The following is a 22,594-nucleotide window of genomic DNA, read 5'->3' as shown; positions in this document are numbered from 1 at the left end:
AGGAACTAAAGCAGAGACCATGGAAGAATGCTGCTTACTGGCTTGCCACTTCTGACCTGCTTAGTTTCCTTTCTCATACACCATAGGACCATTTCCCCGGGAGTGGTACCACACACAGTCAGCTGAGCTCTTCTACATCAATTATCAGTCAAAAAATGCCCCATGGCCTTGCCTATAAGCCAATCTGATGGAGGCATTTGCCAATTGAAGTCCCCACTTCTCAGATCACTCTAGCTTGTGTCAAGTTGACAAAAAACTAATCAACATAGGTTACAAATGATATTTAATTGTAGCATTCTTTGTACACTTACTAGCTTAAACACTCTATAAAGAGAAACATTTTCATTAACATCTGTTTAACCTCATGGTACGTGAGAATACAGGAAGGGCAGAATAATAACCTGATATCTTATTTGGCAGTTTTCAAAACCTTGAGATGTTCACCTATCATTCTGCAAAGGTGAAAGATAACTTTTGGTTTTAAGCTGTCTGGTATGTTTCAATTTATTCATCCCGTGACTGATGATTCTTGTTTAAAATGTATCATTTTTGTCAAGGAAAGACTTTCTGTATAACGAGTACATTGACAACATTCTACCTTCTCTCACAACTTTGTTTTTTAGTATGATTGTATATAATTTTTTTCTCCCTAGAGAAATGTCTTGTTGCTTTTCATGAGGCCTCAATCTGTGGGCTATGACTTTTCCTGGCTAAATAGAATTCTGTTGTACTATAATTGAGCCAATTATCCCTGTGATTGTCCAGTTTAGTGGTTTCCTGTTTCTCTGATTTTCAGCCAACAATATTAGTATTGTAATAAGACATACATCTTTGGTGCTAGATTGCTTATTTCTCTAGAAATCATTGGGGCCAGTTGTGTGCATTGATATGCTGCCTTCTAGAGCATGGTAAGATTTTACATTTTTACCAACAGTGTGCAATACAGCTCATTTTTATGTGCTTCTCCCTCACCATTTTGACAGATGGGGGCAATAGCTAATTCTGATTTACATACATTCTCTGATTGTTTATGAGGTTTAGTGTCTCTGTACATTTTTATGCACTGCCGTCATTCAGCCCCGAAACATTATTGTCAGTATTTAGCATTTCTCCCAGTTTTTATTTTGTATTATTTGTCATCACTTTCTCTAAATATAAAACATGTGGTAAACCTAGCAGTGATTTTCTTTTTGGTTTCTGGCCTCAGCATTATGCTGTGGGATTATAAAGTTAACCATTCAAGTCTAGTGTCTGTTATTTCTTTGAAGTCTCACAAAAATTCTATGGTATCGGAATGATCCTTACTTAGACACGAGAAAAAGGGAGACAGAAATTACTCAGAGTTAAAATTAGCCTGAGATTATACTTGTAAATAAGACGAGGAGCAGCTTAAGGGAGAGTCCATAAATGTAAAAAAGTCCCTGAAGCCACATTGCTCTCTGTTATCCTTGATTTCATTTGGAATATGTGAAAAATTAGTGCCAAAGTGTTATTCTGAAGTATACTAGAATAATTTTATGGATTGTGGTGTAGTCTATTGACTGGTGCCCAGTCTTGAACTGTTTTTTAATGGTCAGAAACAAGGTAAGTACCCCAAATGAGAAATTAGTATTTAGAACCATTTTAGCAATATAACTACCATGACCTCTAAGCCCATGGTTGGGTGCTTATCCTGTTGAACAGGGTAGGGTCTGTGTGGGTATTGTTCAACTTGTCTCTTTCATGTACCGTGAGGTACATATTGATGTAGGACCTCATTTGATCTACAAGAAATGGGAAATTTTACAAAAGATAAGCTTGCTGAGAAATACTGCCCTAAGTGGTAAGTAATACTTTAAATCTAGATAGGTGTTCCATTAGTGTAAAGGGACAGGGTTTAGAATCAGTGAAGTCGGGGGAGGACTTTGAGTTCTGATGTCCTCTCGTCCTTGCTGTCTCTCAGGTAGTGTGCATGTACCAGACTCTGAGTAGTAACCCGCTCAGCAAGCTCACCACACTCAACTGCATGCACTCTCACTTCATCCTGTGTGATGATGGGACTGTGGGCAAGTACGGAAATGAAGTGAAGCTCAGGCGGAACCTGGAGAAGCATCTCTCAATGCAGAAGATACACAGCTGTAAGTTCCATTGGGGCTTGGCATCTGGCCGGGGGCTTGCTAGTGAACAAGGTGCTTCCTTGTACTCTGCTCAGGGTAGACAGACCTAAGTGGGTCCCTGCCTTAGACCTGCCAGAGTGTCCAGTTAACACATGTGAGCCACAAGGTAGAAGAAAGCAGGATGTAGGTGGATCCAGAATGGTTGGTGACAATAGGTCAGAGGAGGAAGTCTTTGGGGAACAGAGTAATCAGAGGAGCTTCCATCATGAATGAAACTTTAGCAAGGCCTCTGAGAGAATGTACAGCCAGATAGAGAGTGAGAGGGAAGCTTCCATGTGTAAATGGGAATTGCTAAAGAGAAATAAAGAGATGAACTCAAGAGGAATATGCATCTAAACTTTGATTGTCAAGGAAGACTGAAACTTCATGTGTGGGCCCAGTGACTTTAGGCAGGAAAGGGGTTAAAATCAGAAATGAAGGTACAGGTTGAAACTTGTAGAAATAAGGGTATGGAAGGTGGCAAGGCTGTGCTGTGCTCACACCGATGCTGTAATAATGTCATTTTTGGCTGTAGAGTACATGTAGCAGTCTGTGGGTAATCCCTTTGGCATTACACTTATATGGTAGGGTGCTTGTCTAGCATGTGTGAGGCTCTGCTCCAACCCAGCACTGTAAAGAGTGTGGCAGCGGCGGCAGCAACAACAAATGGCCATTTGGTGTTATTTGTGGAACAGGAGTACTAGGCAGGCTGGTTAGAGAACTCTTACAGAAAGGGGAGGGCTGAGTGCTTTCTGGACGAATGGAGTTCTTTTACTCAGGCATCAATCACCAAGTGGGCCCTGAGTTGTACTGAACCATGTCTTCCATAAGATATCTGTATCTTTCAAAGGGCTCAGTTCTTTGCGTCCTTTGAGTGGTGGCTGAAAAAGTAAGTCCCTTTAGTTTTTGCTCTTTGAGGCAGCAGAAAGTGTGGGATTAGAGACAATTCTGTCTTTGTTGTCCGTGACCTTGGGCAATGGAGTTAATACTTGCCAAGCTTTTAAACTTTTTAAGTGTAAAGTTTTGTCTACCTCTAACTTTTGTTGCAAGAACAGAGAACAAAAAAATGTGTTCAGTATTGTCTGAGGTCCCCCTCCCTCCTGCTGCTGTGATGAAATACTCTGACAACAGTAATTACAGGAGGGTTGAGCTTGTTCTGGCTCTTGGTTCAAGAGTATGGTCCATCATGGTAGGGTAGTCAAGGCAACAGCAGCTTGAAGAAACTGGTTACATCACATCCACAATCAGGAAGCAGAGGGAAATGAATGCATGTTAGCGCTGAGCTTGCTTTCTTCATTTTATATAGTCCAGGATATTCTTCACAGAGAATAGTCCTGCTCACATTCAAGATGGGTCTTCCCATATCAATAAGTGCAATCAAGATACTTCCACAGGCATGCCTAGAGGGCTGTCTCCCAGGTGATTCCAGATTCTTTCTGGTTGACAACTAACACTAACCACGATAGATGTGGTTAAAAGTGTTGGGTGCATGGTATGTCTTTAAAAAATGTCTGTTCTTTCTTCCCTTCTCCTCCTTCTTGGTATGGCTGTTATGAATTATTGCATGGGGGGACCCCTGAGTGTATCCTGCACATGCAGGGAAACATGCTGGCATGCTGGGCAGATGCAGCGGTGGGCTGGGCAAATGCATGCCATGCAGGCATGGTGGCAGCAGTGGCAGCCAGTAATTCACAACCCAGATGCTGCATCCACATGGAGAGTTTATTATAATAGAGAGATGAAGAAAAGATAGGAGAGAGAGAGAGAGAGAGAGAGAGAGAGAGAGAGAGAGAGAGGTTGAGGATGCACATCTCATGGGAGGAAAAGTAGAAGAGAGAGAGGAAGGGGAGGAGTTTTTCCTTAGAATGAGGCTTTTACGTCAGGATGCAGGACAGTGCCAAAGGGGTGGGGTTTTAAAGGGTGGGTCAGAATATTAACATTCCTCCATTATGATTATTATAAAAAGAGGTGCGTTATGGGAGCAAGTGGGGGAACAAGGGCGCTGAATTCTCGAGGCTACTTCAAGCTGACAAGGGGTGAAGTGGGGAGGGGAGAAGCCAGGAGTCACACATGGCAGGAGGTGTGAGTGAAGAAGCATTGTTAGTTGTCATCATGGAAATCTTTGGTGTCTGTTCCTTGAGTGAGCTGAGAGGGCAGGTTGTGGCAGTGAATTGAAGGATGATGTGTTCTTTTGGAGTGCAGGAGCCATCACATCAGCCATTTCTCTGGAGGTGGCGGTGCATCCACCCCAGTTGGTGTCCTCAGAGCTGGTGCCAGCTGGTGCAGGGGCTGGTGTATCTGGAGAGCCCCTTGGCCCGGGCAGGAGAAGGGAAACGACAAAATGTGGGTGAGGTCAAATGGGCTCTGGAGACTGTTAAGTTTTCATCAGACCAGGTTTCTTGATAAAGTAGCAGAACCTTTCCCAGGAACCTGTAGTATCTGTAAGACAGCTGGAATGGATTTAGCAGAACTTTTTCTAGGAACCTGTAGGTATCTGTAAGACAGCTGGAGTGAATTTACAACATAGCAAAAGGGTTAAAAATCCATAGAAATTTAAGGACTCTTAAGAACTCATTGTAGTCAGTGTTTTATCAATTTATCAAAGCTGCATTTATCAGTATTAAAACTTTGAACCGCTGAAGTTATATCTAAAACCAGTCTATCCTGTACCATGAAGTCTGGGGCTGTTAAACTGATACACCCTAGTCATCAAACATCATCAGATCCGAGAAGGATAAATTTAAGAAGTGAGACAGCTTTTCAGCTACCTAGGCAGCAATCCCAAGCCTCTCCACTGCTGCTGGGGGACAGAAGTCCCAAAGGCACCTATTTTATGGATTATTGTGCAGGCTGACCACTGAGGGTATTGTGTGCATGCAGAGAAACATGCTGGCACGCTGGGCACATGCACACCATGCGGGCATGGTGGTGGCGGCAGCAGTGGCCAGTAATTCACAACCCAGATGCTGCATCCATGTGGAGAGTTTATTATAATAGAGAGATGGAAAGAAAGATAGGAGAGAGAGAGAGAGAGAGAGAGAGAGAGAGAGAGAGAGAGAGAGAGAGAGAGAGAGAGGGAGAGAGAGAGGTTGAGGGTGCACACCTCTTAGAAGGAAAAGCGGAAGAGAGAGAGGAAGGGGAGGGGTTTTTCCTTAGAATGAGGCTGTTACATCAGGGTGCAGGGTGGTGCCAAGGGGGTGGGATTTCAAGGGGCGGGTCAGAATATTAACAGCGGCTGTGTGGAAGTTCTTGTGTATTGATACCTGATTGTCATACTTGATATGTCCACAGGGGATCACATATTCATGTTTACCATTCATATAGTTACTTTGACAGAATGAAAATATCTAACTATTGATTATTTCTAAAAAAACCTCAAAGCATCTTTGAAGTTGCTGTCTGACCTTTTATATCAGCAGAAAGGACTAATAAAAATAAAATAAAATAACAAATTAAATATTGCTCACATTAGAGTTGCTGAAGGAATCCCTGGCCTCAGTAATTGGCCAATGAAAGGGGCCAATGGCAGTTGTTTGGTCAGCCATTGTCCTGTCAGGATAGGAAGCATCAGTCCCAAAGCCCCTCTTTCTCCTGGTAATTTCAGTTTAGTCTCCACAGAGCAAAGTATTACTTCCCAAACTGACTGTTTTAGGAACTGTTAACGTGAGAACTGTAGTCTCCATGATTCTTATTGGCAGGCAGTAGCATGCAGTTCTCCAATGAGGTGTCTCAGCATTAGAATTTTAAATTTTTAGCAAAAATATTTACTAAATTTATCTTTTTACCTGATACACAAGGGTCAAGTTGTATATATTATTGGGGTGCCATGAATGCATTATATAAAATCCTCTTGGAGCTGGGCAGTGGTGGTACACACCTTTAATCTCAGCACCCAGGAGACAGAGGCAGGTGGGTCTTTGTGAGTTCAAGGCCAGCCTGGTCTACAGAGTGAGTTTCAGGACAGCCTGGGCTATACAGAGAAACCCTGTCTCGAAAAACCAAAACATCAACCACCACCGCCACCAATCCTCTTGGAGCTTGTGACCTGTGCTCCACTTTGTTGTCATAGGTTCTCACCCTACTGTGTAATACTCACTGGAATTTCTTGAATTCTTGCCTAGTTGTAGCTTAGTATATACTGATGGACCTTTATCCTGCCCCTCTTCCTGCTTAGGTTTTATAGTAAGATAGTTTTGGAGAAAGCAATCATGAATATAATTATTTATGGAGGAATTAATTATTGACTCAAATTATCCCTAGCAGAAATCAGATTCTTCTTTCTTCTCTTCCCCAAAATGCTCTTATTGATTTCTTTTTCTGGTGGTAGAATATTGCATTCTTTAACACTCAGATAAAATAAAGAAAGCATGCATTAAAAGAAAGGTAGAATTTTTACACTGTCACTATTAAAACTAACCATTAACATTTTCACATATAAACTTTTAGTTTTCTACACACACATACATACACACACACATTCTTAAGAATAAAACTGATATCAATGGTGCTTTTGATAGACTTTCCCTCTTTACTAAGCACAGTATATTTCCCTAGTAATAAACATAATTTACCACATATCTAATGGCTATTCTATCATACAGGATATAAGAAATTCTCTCAAAAATTTTTCCTAGGGCTGGGGGTGTAGTTTAGGGGTAGAAGACAGCATGTGCAAAGCCCTGAGATTGGTTTTCAGTATCAAGAAAAAAAAGCTTGATTAATAATATTTTTTTTTTTTTTTTCGAGACAGGGTTTCTCTGTGTAGCTTTGCGCCTTTCCTGGGACTCACTTGGTAGCCCAGGCTGGCCTCGAACTCACAGAGATCCGCCTGGCTCTGCCTCCCGAGTGCTGGGATTAAAGGCGTGCGCCACCACCGCCCGGCGATTAATAATATTTATCTAAGTTTCATTAGTATTTTGTGTCTCGATATATCCCTTTTCCTGTTTCACCTAGTTTTGTAAGATATTGTTAGAGGAGCCCTAAGTGTACCTGTTGGTATATTGTATTCTCATATTTTTAATAGTATTTATTCATGTGGAGATAATAATGAAGTAGAATTGAATGGAAAAGGAACAGGAGATTATCACACCAATTAATTAGACTATATGGAATATTTGGATACCTTCAACAGCCTACCATAACATTTCTGGCATCTGGGACAAGGATACACAATGAAATCAAGCCAACACACCAATATGCTCTACTCATTGATCTTGACATGTATAAGCTAGGCTAGTTTATGTTTAGAGTTCTTGGGTTTTAGAGAGTACTGAGCCAGAGCATCACAATTTGGCAGAGGTGGACCCTCAACTCATCCACTTTCTGTTTTTGTCTGCCTCTGGCTCAATCCTGCATTTCCAGATGGGCTACACCTTGACATCCCCTGGACACCCTAGTTGAGATCAAATATCTTTCTACCTCTTCTCTACTTCCCAAATATGCCTCTTGCTTTGCAAAGGATGTACTTGGGGCAGAGGCCCAAACAGCCCCCAGAAGCCAAGATCTTGAGGGTCTTAGGAGCTTCAGGGAGTGGGATGTAAGTATGGGCTTCTCTTGGCAGTCATACTATGTAGACCCCCGTTGTTGTTAGGGTTTCTATTGCTGTGAAGATACCATGGCCATGGAAACTTTTATAAAGAAAACCATTTAATTGGGGCTTGTTTAAGTTTCAGAGGTTTAGTCCATTATTGTCATGGCAGGAAGCATGGTGACATGCAGGCAGATGTGGTGCTTGAGATGTAGCTGAGAGTTCTACATCCAGATCAGCAGAAAACAGGAATAGAATGCCACACTGGGCTTGGCTTGAGCATCTTGAGACCTCAAAGCCCACCTCAGTGACACATTTTCTCCAACAAAGCCATACCTACTCCAACAAGGCCACACCTCCTAATAATGCCTTATGGGCATGTGTATGTGTGTGTGTGTGTGTGTGTGTGTGTGTGTGTGTGTGTGTGTGTGTGTGTGTGTAATTTTCATTCAAACTACTACAACTCCCTATCTGTGAGGATAGGGGATGGCCAGAGGAAGGCCACTTCACCCAAGGTGAAGTTCTCTGTAGCTCAAAAGTGAATATAAAATATTGTCCACCGGTTTCCCTTCTTTTGAAATGTAAAATCAAATATATAGTTTTAAAGCAACATGTTAAAATTTAAGTCAATAAGATGATTGAAGTCAAGCTGAGCATGGCAGTACATACTGTAACGTAGCACTCAGGAGGTTAAAGCAAATGGATTGTGAGTTTAAGGCCAACCTCAGTTATATAGTTATGACTTGTTTCAAAAATACCAAAAAGTCCCTTTTTAATGTTAATGGTTTATTGTATATTCTTTCAGAGATTTCCATTCACTGATAGAAAATGTATATATATGTACATGCATATAAATACATAGTTACACACAGGGCTTCGAAAATACAAATAGGATGTATTGTATGTTCCATTTTATAACTTTTTCATTTAGTAGCTTTTATAAAAGAATGGCTCAATAGTGCTGCAGCTTTTTTGTCTCCTTGCTTTGATAAGATAATATATAATCATGATAAATTCAAACAGTGAAAGTTGTACTATTCTGAAATATAAAAAACATTGAACGTTGCCCTGCCCATCATTAAAAGTTTATTGCACTGACAAAGCCTGTTTTTAATGAGTGATGGGGACACTGGTATCTATTATATAGATCTGCTTACTTTTAAATCCTTTAGAATTTGCAACAATGAAGTGTTAAAATGTTTTAAGTCCCCCCTCCCCCTTTTTTAGTTAATGAAAGCTTTTACTGATCTTTTTCCTGGTGAAAGCTTAAAGATGCCCTCACCATATCTGTGCTACATTTTCTCTGAACTCCAAGTTTCTGATTTAGTCTTGAACTGATCAAACAGGAAGGTTGGGGTGGTAGTTGAAGGACTGAAGTGTAGAAATCAAGGTGGCTGGCTGACCGAGGCATGGCAGCTTTGTGACAGCTTGGTACTGTTTGTGGCCTGAAATAGGTTCAAGACAAGGTGTGCCCGTGGTGGGGCTGGTGGTGGAAGGTGGCCCCAATGTCATCCTCTCAGTGTGGGAGACTGTCAAGAACAAGGAGCCTGTGGTGGTGTGTGAGGGCACAGGCAGAGCTGCTGACCTCTTGGCCTTCACCTACAAACATCTGGAGGATGGAGGGTGAGTTGTTGACGCTTCCACTTTGAAAACACAGTAACTATTCATTCTTCCACTTTGCACTTTCAAGCTGTGTATTTTCGTGGGCCAGACAAGCTATATGCTGAGTCAGTCATTCCTCTTTCAGTGACTGGACTTGTGCATCAAACTCCCAACCTATAACCACAAGAGTCACTATTGTCTTAGCTAAGCAATGTCCTATGATTTTAGGAAGTTAGACCATTTGAGAATATTATGCTCAGTCTGTGAAAACTCACTGCCTTCTGGAACCCTGTCAGCTCAAGAAGACTCCCTTAGAATGTATTGTTTCGGGGGGCCTGGTGGATGAATACCCCTCACATTAAAATTCATCCTTCTCTGCACCCCCCTCCCCCTGCTCATGGGCTCTCTTGAAGGCAACCTTCTCAGTAGGGTACTCACATGGAGTTTCTCACCCCAGTGCTACTGGCTTGGTCTCATCTCTGGGTTGCTTCAAATTATGCCCATTTATTTCTCTGACAGGATGCTGCGTCCTCAGGTGAAAGAAGAGATCTTCTGTCTGATTCAGAGCATGTTCAACTTCAGCCTTAAACAGTCTAAGCACCTTTTTCAAATTCTAATGGAGTGCATGATACACAAGGATTCTGTAAGTATGATGAGTTCATGACTTAAAAAAAAAATGCCACCTTCCAGAAATCAAAATATTTATTTTTACATTAAGAAAATGCACAGAATACCTATTTTGAACTTTGATGTATATAACTCTGCAAAATGTGACCGTTCAGTTGTGTGAACTTGGATTCCTACTGCTCTGCCTTCAGTGTTACCCTTCATATTTGAAATTTCAGATTCTGTCTGGGACAAAGCACTTAGAAAAACAGTATTACACAAAAGTTAGCAAACATAAACACTTGCAAGGGTTGAAAGAGCAGCTCCAGGAGTCCAGGGGAGTAAAGTCTGCAGTGTTTGATGACCACATCACAGCATTGTGAGTGAGACTCTCAGCAGGTTTTCGTGTGTGCATTGGACAAGGGCAAACTTGAGATTAAACCATGCAATGGAAAATGTAGTTCAGCTGAGTATGGTGGCATACACCTTTAACTCCAGCACCCAGAAGGCAGAGGCAGAGGCAGAGGCAGAGGCAGAGGCAGAGGCAGAGGCAGAGGCAGAGGCAGAGGCAGAGGCAGAGGCAGAGGCAGAGGCAGAGGCAGAGGCAGAGGCAGAGGCAGAGGCAGAGGCACAGGAGATTGATCTTCGTAAGTTTAAAGCCAGCCTAGTTTACATGGTGAGTTCCAGGCTAACCAGAGCTACATAGTGAGACCCTGCCTCGAGCAAATCAAAGCAAAACAGAACCAAAAAAAAGGGCTATGACTATAATGCAGACTCGGGAAAAGGGCTCATGTTTTAGGGAACTATTTCCAAAATTTTTAATGATGTCTCCTTAGATGATATGAAGCAGAAAACTCCAGTAAATATGCAGATATGTTGCCATTTACAGTGATCCCTCCAGAACCAGGAAGCTTAGTGAAATCATGAAGGAATTGTGTTGGTGCTAAAGCATCTAACCTTACAACACCAATGGAACAAGTTCAAATCTGGCAAGAACACACATGAAAAACCCTTTGGCATCTTCAGTGACCACAGCTGTGTTTATAAGTAGTCACATGCTTTTAACTCTCTTTCATCTGAAATGACCCTAAGAATGAGTTCAAGATGGCAATGGTTGCTCAGTTCCACTTTGGAAGTTATGCAGCTCAAGGCTAGACAATTTAAGCGATCTGTCCAGTCATCCAATTAAGACATGGCAGGCCTGGTCTGAGCTCAGAGGTGCCACCCTGCCATGCTTTGCATAATTAGAAGAAAAGGCCATGTGAAAGAGATTGCTATAGTGCTTGCTTCTTTCTGTCATTATGGAGTATAATTACTGAGCAGTGAGCAGAAAGATCAAGAAAGGCAAAGAAAGAAAACCATGGTGCTTGCATCACAGCCGTTGGCCTCTGTGTAGTTAGTTGGTGGTTGAAGGTTGACTTTGTTGGCACACATAGTAGCCATGTTAGGCAAAAGGATCCAATATGTGTAGATATATTAGCATAGTTTGGAAATAGGACCTTGGACACTTACTTTCAGATCCTTACTCATTTTGTGGATATGTAACTTACATTTAGTGGCTTTAAGATATGTCCCTAAGGTGGGCTAGTTAGAGTCTTACCCGGGACCAGTGCTTGACATTCCTGGCTTTCTCTGTTAATATAGCTTCCTGTATTACAGGAGATATATTTTTATTTGGAAAGGTGTAGTATGCATGTAAATAGAAATAAATGTGGGTGAAGTCTAAAAATCTAGAAAGGAGACCAAAAAAGGGTAATATCAGATGATGAAGGAGGGTAGGGGTGTATGGGGGGTGGGCCAAAGGACGCATGGGACATCAGAGAGGAAAAGAATTTGTTGGGAGGGTCCCAAGGGGGCACAGGAGTACCAAGGGATGGGAAATGGGGGAACAAACCCCACAAAACATCATATTTTGTTAAAAAGTGTCATAATGGTATCTAACACATTATATGCTGATTTTTTTTTTTAAATCAGTCTCATACTAGGGTACCCTGGGCACTTTGACACTGCTAAGACTGCAGTTCATTGTCCCATCCATGGGATCCATGGTCCTCATCTTCCTGAGTTTAGGATAGCATTTGAGGAGTCACTTCTCATTTTGAGGCAAAGGTCTTAGTTTCTAAGTTTAAGTGGGCAGAGGGCTCTCACGGTTTCCCCTTCCGAAGGAGAGATGAGTTGATTTGCACTGGGAGTCGACAATGAGGCTCTTTCCCTGAGGAAGGTGCAGAGTAAGCTCCATTACATGTGACATTTTTATTGTTTAGTTTTTCCAAGTGCCTTTAATTCTTTGTCACCCTATTTGAAACAGTTTTCCTTCTATAAGTCAAATAATGCCATGCTGTTTAAAATGACAAAACCAGGAATATTTTCTTCAGTAGCTGAAATGTTCATCTTATTGGTACCATTCAAAGACATCTCTGGGGTAGTTTCTAAGCTGTGACTTCCTGATTTTCCCCCATCACAGATTACCATATTTGATGCTGATTCTGAGGAGCACCAAGACCTTGATTTGGCAATCCTCACAGTTTTGTTGAAGGGTGAGTGATCCACCCGATTCACAGTTCCTCCTCACTTCCTGTTCTCACATTCTAGAGGATTCTATGCTTTTCCCCTATATATTTTTGAATATGTTATATATGATTATTCCTTTCTTTCCTCCTAGGCACAAGCTTATCAATATCAGAACAATTAAATCTGGCAATGGCTTGGGACAGAATGGACATTGCCAAGAAACATATCCTAATTTATGGACAACATTGGAAGGTATAATGAAAATGAGGTTGTTTGAAAAAAGGATTTTGTGTATTGGTTTGTCAGAGAGGGATAAAGAAAAAAATTGGATTAAAGATAGAAATTACTCTGATGGCTAGGCACCCAGGGAAACAAAGGCATGTCTCTTCCTTGGTTTGCCTCCCCGAAAACAGATTTCCCTGGCTTCATGGAAGATGAACTAGGATGTTAAAAGATCAAAATAATGGAAAGAGTTTAGATTTATTTTGAATGAGTTTGATTTTGTTTTTATTATTCATAACTTAAATGTTACCTTAGTGTTTTGTTTAGCTTTACATTAAAATGTAATATTTATAGTGAAAGGCATAGAGGCTACCACAAGAAGACTCAAAATAAATACGTGGTAAGCCTTTAACCTCTCAACCCAGTGGAAACACAATGTGTGTTTTCTTCTGCCTCTGAGCTTGTCCTTCCTTCCACTCTGTCTTCATCTTTGTTGTTAAGTTCCAGGTTAGATCACAAGGCTAAGATGTCTACAGGAGCACCTTGTGACTAACCTAAGATAAAAAACTAGTGTGTTCTAAAATGACTATACAAATGGTAAGCAAAGATAAAGGGAAGAGTTATTGCTAAGATAAAGCCTTATTCCACAAGTTATCCTCAGAAAGACTTGAGGGTCACTTCAAAGGCCAGCATCTTATCAGAGTCAACCCCAGTCTACTTCAGGTCACACCTCTGAGGTGTGGGCTATAGTAACATTTGTCCAGGGTACTCTGCAGACACTTTAGCTGAAAAGAGTGGCTCTGCTTGGGAGCATACAGTTGTCTGATAGACTTCTAAAGTGGGAGACAGGACTTGGTATCTTTCTCGTCACATCATCTGCCCCTTTGCTGATCAGTCTTGAATTCTGCAGATTCTGCTGCATGTAGACATGCTGATCATTTGAAAAATGATTGGGTCAAAGACTATAAAGGGTTAACTTGACTACCTCCAGCTGGAGTGGGTCTGTGTTTCTTCTACTCAAGCATTCTCTTCAACTGCAACACTGGAAGTCCTTCATCTCTGTAACGAGGCCAAGAAGTTTGTGCAAGATGAGGACCTGACCCTTTACTCAGCAGCTCCTGAATGGAACTGAGCACTTCCTAGTCCACTAAGTACAAGACCAGGATGCTTGTGCATAAGGAGAATACTGTTTGAAACTGTGCCTGTGACTAATGGACAGTCACCAAATCTTGAACCATTCCCATAAAAGAACTAATCAAAGCTGGCAGCCTTTTGCTGAAGTGAGCAGCTGGTCTCCTTTGGCTTGGCCTCATTTCTACTCTTACCATGCCTCATGTTCCTATCTTTCTCTTCCCTGGAAGTTTTCAAATATTCTTTCTCTAAGGTTCTGAGCTTTCACCATGGTGTGTGTTAGGTCTTATCTTAGTTACCTTTCTATTGCTGTGATAAAATGTCATGAAGGAGGCAACTTATAAAAGAAAACATCTAATTGGGCGTCAGCGTTCAGAGGGGTATTGTTCATGATGGTGGAGTGAAGGCCGGCTGGCAGAAACAGCTGAGAGTTCATATGTCAAAAGCACAAGTGTGAGGCAGAGAGGCACACTGGGAGGGGTGCAAGTCTTTTGAAACTTCAAAGCCTGCCCCCGGTGACATGCCTCCTCCACCAAGGCCATGCCTCCTAATCCTGCCCAAATAATTCTGTCAACTGGAGCATTCAGATATGTGAGCCTATGTGGGCCATTCTCCTTCTAAACAGCACAGGTCTACAGACTCATGATGCACATCGTTTTAAACTTGCCTTCACAGTATCATTCCATTTTTTCTCGTTTTCTCTGCTCTTTTTTTTTTTTTTTTGATTCCTGAGTTCTGAGTATTTACTTAGTTGGTAATAATTACTTCTCTTGCTTTTCTTGTGTTTGTGTTTGGTAGGGTTTCTCAACTTCTCAGCCTCAGTGAAGCCTTATGTTACTGGTAGATTTGCATTAGTCTACCAAGTCCCGTGAGCACATTTATTTGCTGAGTGGACTTTCTTTCCTCTGTGTTCAGTGGCACCTGGAATAAATATTATTTTATCTGTCTGAAACTATTAATAATAGTCCTTTGGAGGCGTTCCTCTTGAATTATTTGGTTCTGCCTAGCTTTTGTGGTCCATTTGTGTTGATTTTTTTACTCACAGTTGGAGGACAGACAGGGAGATATTTTTTGTCCCGTGAGTTTGAACTCACGGGTCATCTGATGCCATTTTCTGGGGGACTCTCCTCAGTGTCAGCACATTCTTATCTTCTCTTGCACTGGTGATAATGTTAGAAAAGAAATGTTTATAGAGCTGGGAGGTGCAAGCATTACTGCTCATAGTAAAGGGCCAAGTGGGGACAATGACTTCCGAGTCCTGACATTAGACTCAGCATGTGTACATTGACTTCACTGTGGTGTAAATTTGTGTGATCCTTGATACTTCTCACTTCAACTGTTTGGTTTTGGGTGGACTGGAGCCAAGTACCACTTGACCAACTGCTTTTCACAGTTCATTCTGCTGTCCTCATTCCCCCTGCCTCCACTTACTTGTGAATTGATTTGTCTAAATCAGTTTCTCTGATGCAGTTTTAGTGGATTTTTTTGATAGGGGACAATTAGATGAGTATGTCCAATATGCCACTTATATACCTAATGCAGGTAAAGTTTAAATGGAATAATGATGGTACAAATTTTTTAAAAAAATCCATCAACCAAATGAATGAGTAAACATTTCCCTCTGTCCTCAAATTAAAAACAAACTCAGAAACCCTTGGATTTTCATTAGAATTACCTTTAAGACTCACCATCAGTTTGGGGGAACTTTGAGCTTGTTACAGTGTTCAGTTTTCTCACACAAGAACATGAACCATTCTTGACTATGTCTTCAGTTAGGCCCTGATTTCTTAGGAAGATTGTAGCTTTTAATGATGACATCTGTGTAGTGTTTGTGATTATTATTTCTCTTATGTTAATTGTCTTCATACTTCTTTATTTGTACCTCTGGAAGCCCGGTGTTCTAGAGCAAGCAATGTTAGATGCCTTAATGATGGATCGGGTAGATTTTGTGAAACTCTTGATAGAGAATGGAGTGAACCTCCACCGTTTCCTCACCATCCCCCGGCTGGAAGATCTCTATAATACAGTGAGTATGGAACACTTCATGTCATCTTGCTCAAGATTTGTTTGCTAGTTAGCTTCAGGTTTGTCTGTCTCCTTAAATGTTCATGTACCAACATGGTTTTCAGAATGCAGACTTACTTTCCAACCCAAGCTACACTCTTACCAATTCTATTTTATCTTAAGATGGAGACAATACTGTAAATAAGAAGAGACTGCTTTTTATTCAGTTATTTGGAGTCTCTTAACCTAAAGCCACTATTAATATGTTGCTCTTGGGACAATGAGGTGGCTCACTGGGTAAAGGCACTTGTGGACAAGACTGATGACTAAGTTCAACCCTTAAGACCTGCTTTTCCGTTGTGAAAATGTCCATTGCCCATGCCAGGCACCTTCCTGAATTGTCCTTCCTGTTCCTTTCAACACTGTCCTCTCTTCAAAGACCGTTCAAGTTCTCTCTTCTTCATTACTCCAATTACTTAGCAGTTATCTCTTTCTAGAATTTGAAATACTTGTAGCTTCTTTTCAGCACACACATCTTCACCCTGTTGGTTACTTTTTAGGATATGTATTACTCTTTATTTTCTATTATTGTGAAGACTCCCTTGAATCCCTCAGGAAGCTGAACATTATAAGGATTCAACAAAATACCAATTGATAGAATGCACTTGTATTTGGTAGAATTTATATATGATAAAGGGTAGTCATAAATGTCCAAAATTTGTACTTCTTATCACATAAAACTAACATCTTTACTATCTCTCTCTGTATACATGCTTTGAAAATTATGAACAATCATGGCTTCTCTTGGGAAACTCCATCTTTAGGATTAAATAGCTTAAGTTTCATTACTAATGATGTTGAAGAAGATTTTCGATGTTCTGGATTGCTTATGTAATTTGAAATACCTATGTAATTTTGTAGCAAGGCACCTCCAGCACATGATAGTTAAAGGAAATGATTCTTTTTCTTCTTTTTTTAAATCACAGAAACAAGGACCAACTAATATGTTTTTGCGTCATCTTGTCCAAGATGTAAAGCAGGTAACCTAAGTATGAAAGTTGAAAATTCTTTTTGCCTATTACTTTAGATTTGAGGGAGTTGAATGAAAATTTATTAAAGAAATGTTTGGATTTTTATTGTGAATTACTTACTCTTTAATCACCAAATTTTACTCTTCTAGGTTTTCCCATTTCGTTTTTTTTTTTAAAGTTTAGTCCATCAACTATGTGACATTAGTTATGAAAAACATGGATCAGAAGGATGTAGTTCAGTGACACAGTGCTTTATGGAAGACCTTGAGTTCAACTGTCAGCACCACATGAACACAAACAAAACAAACAGGCCAGATTTGGGGGTTCATGCTTGTAATTCTAGCACTCAGGAGATATGAGGATCCAGGTTTTAAGGGCAGCCTGGGCTACATATTAGACCCTGTCTCAAAAGAAACAACCAAAGTAAATGAAGAAACATAAGCAATGGGTCAGCACCCCAATAGACTATATCTATCACACAGCCAATGAGAACTGCAGCAGCACAGGCCTTTTGGGGGTGTCTAGAGTATGATTTCTGATGTTTTCTGTTATCGTTGTTTTGAGCACCCATGGCAGCTTAGGGATGCAAACAATGCTTTTGTGTGTCTGAGCCCTGTTGTAGGGAGTTAGGATGGTTCAACATCCTTTCTCATGTTTTGCTCAGAGTGTTCTCATTGAATGTTGAGTAATGTGCGACTTGAAAATTTAAAGGTCTTTCATTTGTCACTGTAGTAAAAAGCCATCCACAGTACATTTTAAGTGTTTCTCATCTTTTGAAGTGTTATCTCATTGGATAGAGTGTGGACTTTCTGCTTCTGTTGACTTAGTTGGAGAGTCAGATAAAAGGAAGATATTTACTTTGCAAATTTACAGTAAGCAAAATTGTCTATGCTGATATAAATTTAGGTTACACTGATTTGAGCTATAGCAAAATGACTTGTCTAAATTATGTGCTAAAACTCACAATATGCTGAAGAGAACGGGATGGAGAAGTTAGGCGTGTTGCCTTCTGAGAGCATGGAAAAAGAGACAGAGAAGAAAACAAAGCTGTGACTCCTTGCTCTTCCTTGTAGCATACCCTTCTCGCGAGCTATAGAATCACGCTCGTCGACATCGGGCTGGTAATAGAGTACCTCATTGGTGGAGCCTACCGAAGCAGCTACACGAGGAAAAGTTTCAGAGTTCTCTACAACAATCTCTACAGGAAAAACAAGGTAACATCATTGAAAACTAGCCCAGTGTGAGGAAGGGACATTGCAAAGTGTGGTTTTAGAAAAATGGCTGATGGAGTCCCAAGGGCAGCAGTAGCCTCTGTGATGGGTCTCCCATCTGAGGGTACACGTCACCTGCTGTACGTAGAGTCCTGTGCAAAGGGTGCGTGTACTGGCATGAGACAAATATAAAGAGACATCTTAGAAGAAACAGATGGATGGGAAAATTACCCACAATACAAAGTGGGATGTTGTGCTATATTAACATAGAAGCGGTGTTGTGATGAATCTGGTTAGAGAGCAGCTGCTACCGCTTTTCTTCCTTTTGAAAACAAAAACAAAGAGGTCAAACTCTTTTTTTTTTTTTTTTTTCGAGACAGGGTTTCTCTGTGTAGCTTTGCGCCTTTCCCAGAACTTACTTTGGAGACTAGGCTGGCCTCGAACTCACAGACATCCGCCTGGCTCTGCCTCCCGAGTGCTGGGATTAAAGGTGTGCGCCACCACCGCCCGGCTAAGGTCAAACTCTTAATAGATTTATTTCTGTAAACTAACAATGGCCTCTATAGTCTGGAGACTGGGCTAAGCATGTAAGGATTAGACTGGAAGATGAAAACAGAGTCAGCTTAAAAAGAGAAAAAGTTTTATAGATAAGAATATATTTTCTGTCATACTTTTGGAAGACTGAGATTATGAAAGGAGAGCTGCCATTATAGACCTATAGTCAGAGGAGTTAAGTTCTTTTTGGAGAAACAGACACCAGAAAAGAAGAACTGGACACTGACATAAAGAGAAAAGTGGGAACAGAGAAGGATTGCTCAGACCTCAGGGCGGGGTTCTGCAGAAACACTAAGACCTTTGTCATGGGTGGACAGGGATGAGACTGGAATGTGGCTTCCGGGAGGCTCCATAAAGAACCTGGGCTATCCAGCTACTTGGGACCTTTATAAAGAATTTGGAGAAGTGATAGCCCAGTTTGAGTTTAGGAAATGAACAAAACAACCCCCACAAACCCCATTTTTTCCATGCAAAATATGGAAAACCACATCTCACCTAGGAGATAACCTCTGCTGAGATTTCTGAGGCCGAAGGACACCCAGCATCAGCTACTGCCTTTGAAAGGAGTGGCGCCCCCATGTGGTGGTGAGGACAGGATCCCCGTGCGGCCTTGGTGCAGCTGGTTAACTGTTTACTAGGAGGCTCCATTCCTGCTTGTTCTGGAAACAGTCCATTCGTATGACATATCCCATTCCACTAGTTGCGTTTTCCTGAGTGTTGGTGATGGTGTTTCAGTGTAGACTGCAGCCAGACCACAGTGCTAGCACCCACAGAGTGTGGAGTCGGAGTGGTTTGACATCAAATCCTATTTGTCTCTTTACTTGGTTTCTGAAACATAACCTGTCTGTGTCTCCCATCTATGAAATGGGCATATTAATGTCCTGTTCACAAACTTGTGAGAATAACAAAAACCCTCCACATCCTTATTCCAGATCAGGCTTTGAGCAACTTACCAATACTCATTGTGATTATTACCGTATTGATATTATTAATTCTCTCTTACAATAATGATGACACTAACATGGCTGTTGTCACTGAAAACTCTTAACTTCATTCTTTCTATGTTCATTTTTTATCCATAGAACACAAACTGAAGGAGAGTAGAGTTTTTCCAAACCTGGGGTCTGTATCCTAGGCTCTTACGTTAGTCTCTGTATTTGTGTTTTTACTTGCTCACATTTCATTTGATGCCCATGCAGTGGAGATATTATATGCCACCTGGAAAAATTCCAGAACTTTCTAACTTCACCTTTACCTTAGAGCTCTTTGGGAGTGGAAACTTTTTCTTATCAAAACCATAAAATTTTATTGCTTGTTTTGAACTTGTTCTGAGGCTAGAGCATCCATTGATTATAAAGGAATTTCCACATAGGAAAGGAATTCAGGTGCATAATAGCAAACAAAAGAGTATGTTCTCGAAGATGTCAGGAAATAGTAGTGTTCATCAGAAGGAGACTGGGGGAGGCTATTGAGTGACAAATCTCTAGAGACATTAATTATTAACCATGGACAAGAGACAGAAGTGTCGGGTATTTGAGAGGACACATATTTAGTTTTCATCATTGGAAAGAATATGTTGTCCTTATTATAATATATATTTTTAAATCTCTCTCCTTTTTTTTTCTTTAAAAACAAAATAACAACATATACCAGAGTGTGACCAGCTTTTCTCAGAGCCTTTCCCAGCACCCTCTTCACCAGAGACATTCCTTGGGAAGTAGAAACGAGTCTTCGGAAAGCACACTGCATTCCCAGTTCTTTAGGACTGCCCAGCCCTACAAATCCAAGGTAGACGCCTTTGTTTAGAGAACTGAAAATGAAGTTGGTTTTGCAGACTGAGATGACTCCTTCATTTGACACTGGAGAAAGGGAGGGGCCGATGAGGAATCATCCACCGGGACCATAAACAGATGGTGTAATTCATGAGCATTACTGCTGACACAGCTACTCTTCAACAACCCAGAGTGCTGACAACCCAGTGGTTGTCTGGGCTTGCCCCTCAGGTTCTCTTCCTTGTTCCCACCTCTGCCTTGTACAGTTGGCTCAGGCAGGCTGTGTATGCCATGGTATTAAACATTCATAATCATTAGCCTTACACTACACTCTTAATTTCCTTGCTCAAGCCTGGTTGGATATGAGGACCATTCCGTTTGTAACTTAGCTTTTGGGAGATGTTCCTTTTGTATCTTCTTTTCCTTAAGTCTTCCTTGAAGTTAGTTTTATCCTAATTTTGCAGTATAACAAAGATAATGAATGTGCGTCTTTAGCCTGCCCATCTCTGGGGCAGAATGCTCTTACTTAAGTATTTCCGTGGAAATCATACACTATTGTCTGTAAGATGTTTGCTTTCCCACAGCTGTTGGCGTAGCCCTTGGCCACCATTAATGAAAAGATTCTTTTTTATCTGTAGAAAGAGAAGAGAAGCATTCTAATAGTTTTTGCTATGATGCTTCAAATTACAAATACTTATTTAAAAACCTTTATTATTCCCCAAGCATTTGGGAGTACTTGGTTGAGTACTTGGTTGAATTGGGAAGGTAAGCAGGCAGAGGGAGATAAAATGGTGACTGAGAAATGGTTTCACTTTTCTCAAGGTAGTAACATCGTGCAGGGCACTGAGTCAGGGACAGGAAGCCACACAAAGGCACACCGGGAGTTTGAGTGGCATGTCAGTTGAGCTGCAAAGGGTCAGCTAGCCAGGGGGATAGTGCTTATTTTCACCGGAATAAAATAAAGCAAGTTGATCTATTTGAATGTATGCTGGCAGCACAAGTGACCCGCTTCAAAGGAATAATGAAAAATCAACTTGTTAAGGTAGAAGTAGAGAATATTTAAAATAAAATTCTTACTTACCCAAATAGACTGCCATCAAAGGGCAAGTCATGCTTGCTGGTTTATCTTAATGATACTCCACATATTTTGAGACAAGTTCTCACTATGGAGTCAGGACTGTGTTTGAACTCAGTCCTCGTGGCCTTCTAAGTTCTATGTTGTAGTTAATAAAGCATGCATTTTTTTTATAGTTCTGAGACTTGAACTCAGGGTTTTGTGCATATCAGTTGGTTGCTCAACCACAGAGCTACACCCCCAGCTGATTGCTTTTGCATGCCTCATGAAATGGGCACACTGTATCAGTTTTATTGGATATTTGTACTAACAGTTCTACTGTGGGGGATATCTGGGCTTTTGTTTGTTTGTTTTGCTTTCTTTCTTCAGTGCTGGAATCTAACAAAGGTATTAACTAGTTATAAAGTATCTCTAGGATACTTGGCTGTGCTATATTTAGCTAAGCATTGTGCATCTGAGTCCCTCAGGACTTTGTTCTCCTTTGCAATAGGACAAGCCTGGAGACTCACACAAGCCAAAGAAGAAATCAAAGGAAATACACAGCCTATCCGAGGACCCTGAGTCTGCTGGCTTTCTCTACCCGTACAATGACTTGCTGGTGTGGGCTGTACTGATGAAGAGGCAGAAGATGGCCATGTTCTTTTGGCAGCATGGCGCGGAGACCACAGTCAAGGCAGTCATTGCCAGCATTCTCTATAGAGCCATGGCCCGGGAAGCTAAGGAAAGCAACATGGTGGACGACACCTCAGAGGAACTGAAAAGTTACTCCGAGTAGGTCTTCGCTCTTCACTTCACACCAAACAGCAACACCTTTCAGGAAGTGTGGATGCTGCTTTCTCCCTCACATTACCACAGGATAAACAGATTCACTTAGAATTGTGTGTTAATTTAGTCAAGCATCCCCCAAGGAACAGAACCAGTAGGGTGCATAGATAGTTATGTGAGAGGGGGTTTGTAAGAGAATTGACTTAAGTGATTCTGGTCACTAAGAAGTCCTGAGGCAGACTGTGTGGATCCTGGAGACCCAGGGATGCCAGAAACATGGCCACGTCCATGTCCAGAGGCCCCAGAACCAGGGAATCTAGGGTAGGGTTCTCAGTGAAAGGCCTTTGAACTGGGGGAGGGTGCTGGTGCTGCAAGCTGTGGAATCTTCAGGCGGTAGAGCCTGGACTGCTGATGTCCAGGGCACATGAAAGGAGTCTCACCTCTCAA

General features: G+C 41.3%; 1 protein-coding gene across 1 annotated transcript in view; it reads left to right on the top strand.

Annotated features, from left to right (window-relative positions):
* The window catches only part of Trpm6 (transient receptor potential cation channel subfamily M member 6), a 142,966-nt gene that overhangs the window by 43,449 nt on the left and 76,923 nt on the right, over window positions 1-22,594 (top strand). Inside the window, exons 7-16 of the mRNA XM_052713226.1 lie at window positions 1,943-2,117; window positions 9,117-9,285; window positions 9,784-9,907; window positions 12,335-12,407; window positions 12,533-12,633; window positions 15,626-15,760; window positions 16,725-16,778; window positions 17,843-17,983; window positions 20,189-20,323; window positions 21,873-22,153. Coding sequence (XP_052569186.1) covers window positions 1,943-2,117; window positions 9,117-9,285; window positions 9,784-9,907; window positions 12,335-12,407; window positions 12,533-12,633; window positions 15,626-15,760; window positions 16,725-16,778; window positions 17,843-17,983; window positions 20,189-20,323; window positions 21,873-22,153 — 1,388 coding nt within the window. The remainder of the gene's footprint in view (window positions 1-1,942; window positions 2,118-9,116; window positions 9,286-9,783; window positions 9,908-12,334; window positions 12,408-12,532; window positions 12,634-15,625; window positions 15,761-16,724; window positions 16,779-17,842; window positions 17,984-20,188; window positions 20,324-21,872; window positions 22,154-22,594) is intronic.

The sequence above is a fragment of the Peromyscus californicus genome, unplaced genomic scaffold (genome assembly GCF_007827085.1).
Source record: "Peromyscus californicus insignis strain IS unplaced genomic scaffold, ASM782708v3 Scaffold_4__1_contigs__length_199733344, whole genome shotgun sequence".
NCBI lineage: Eukaryota > Metazoa > Chordata > Mammalia > Rodentia > Cricetidae > Peromyscus > Peromyscus californicus.
Note: the sequence above shows the minus strand (reverse complement) of the source record. Positions and strands in the feature narration are given on the sequence as shown.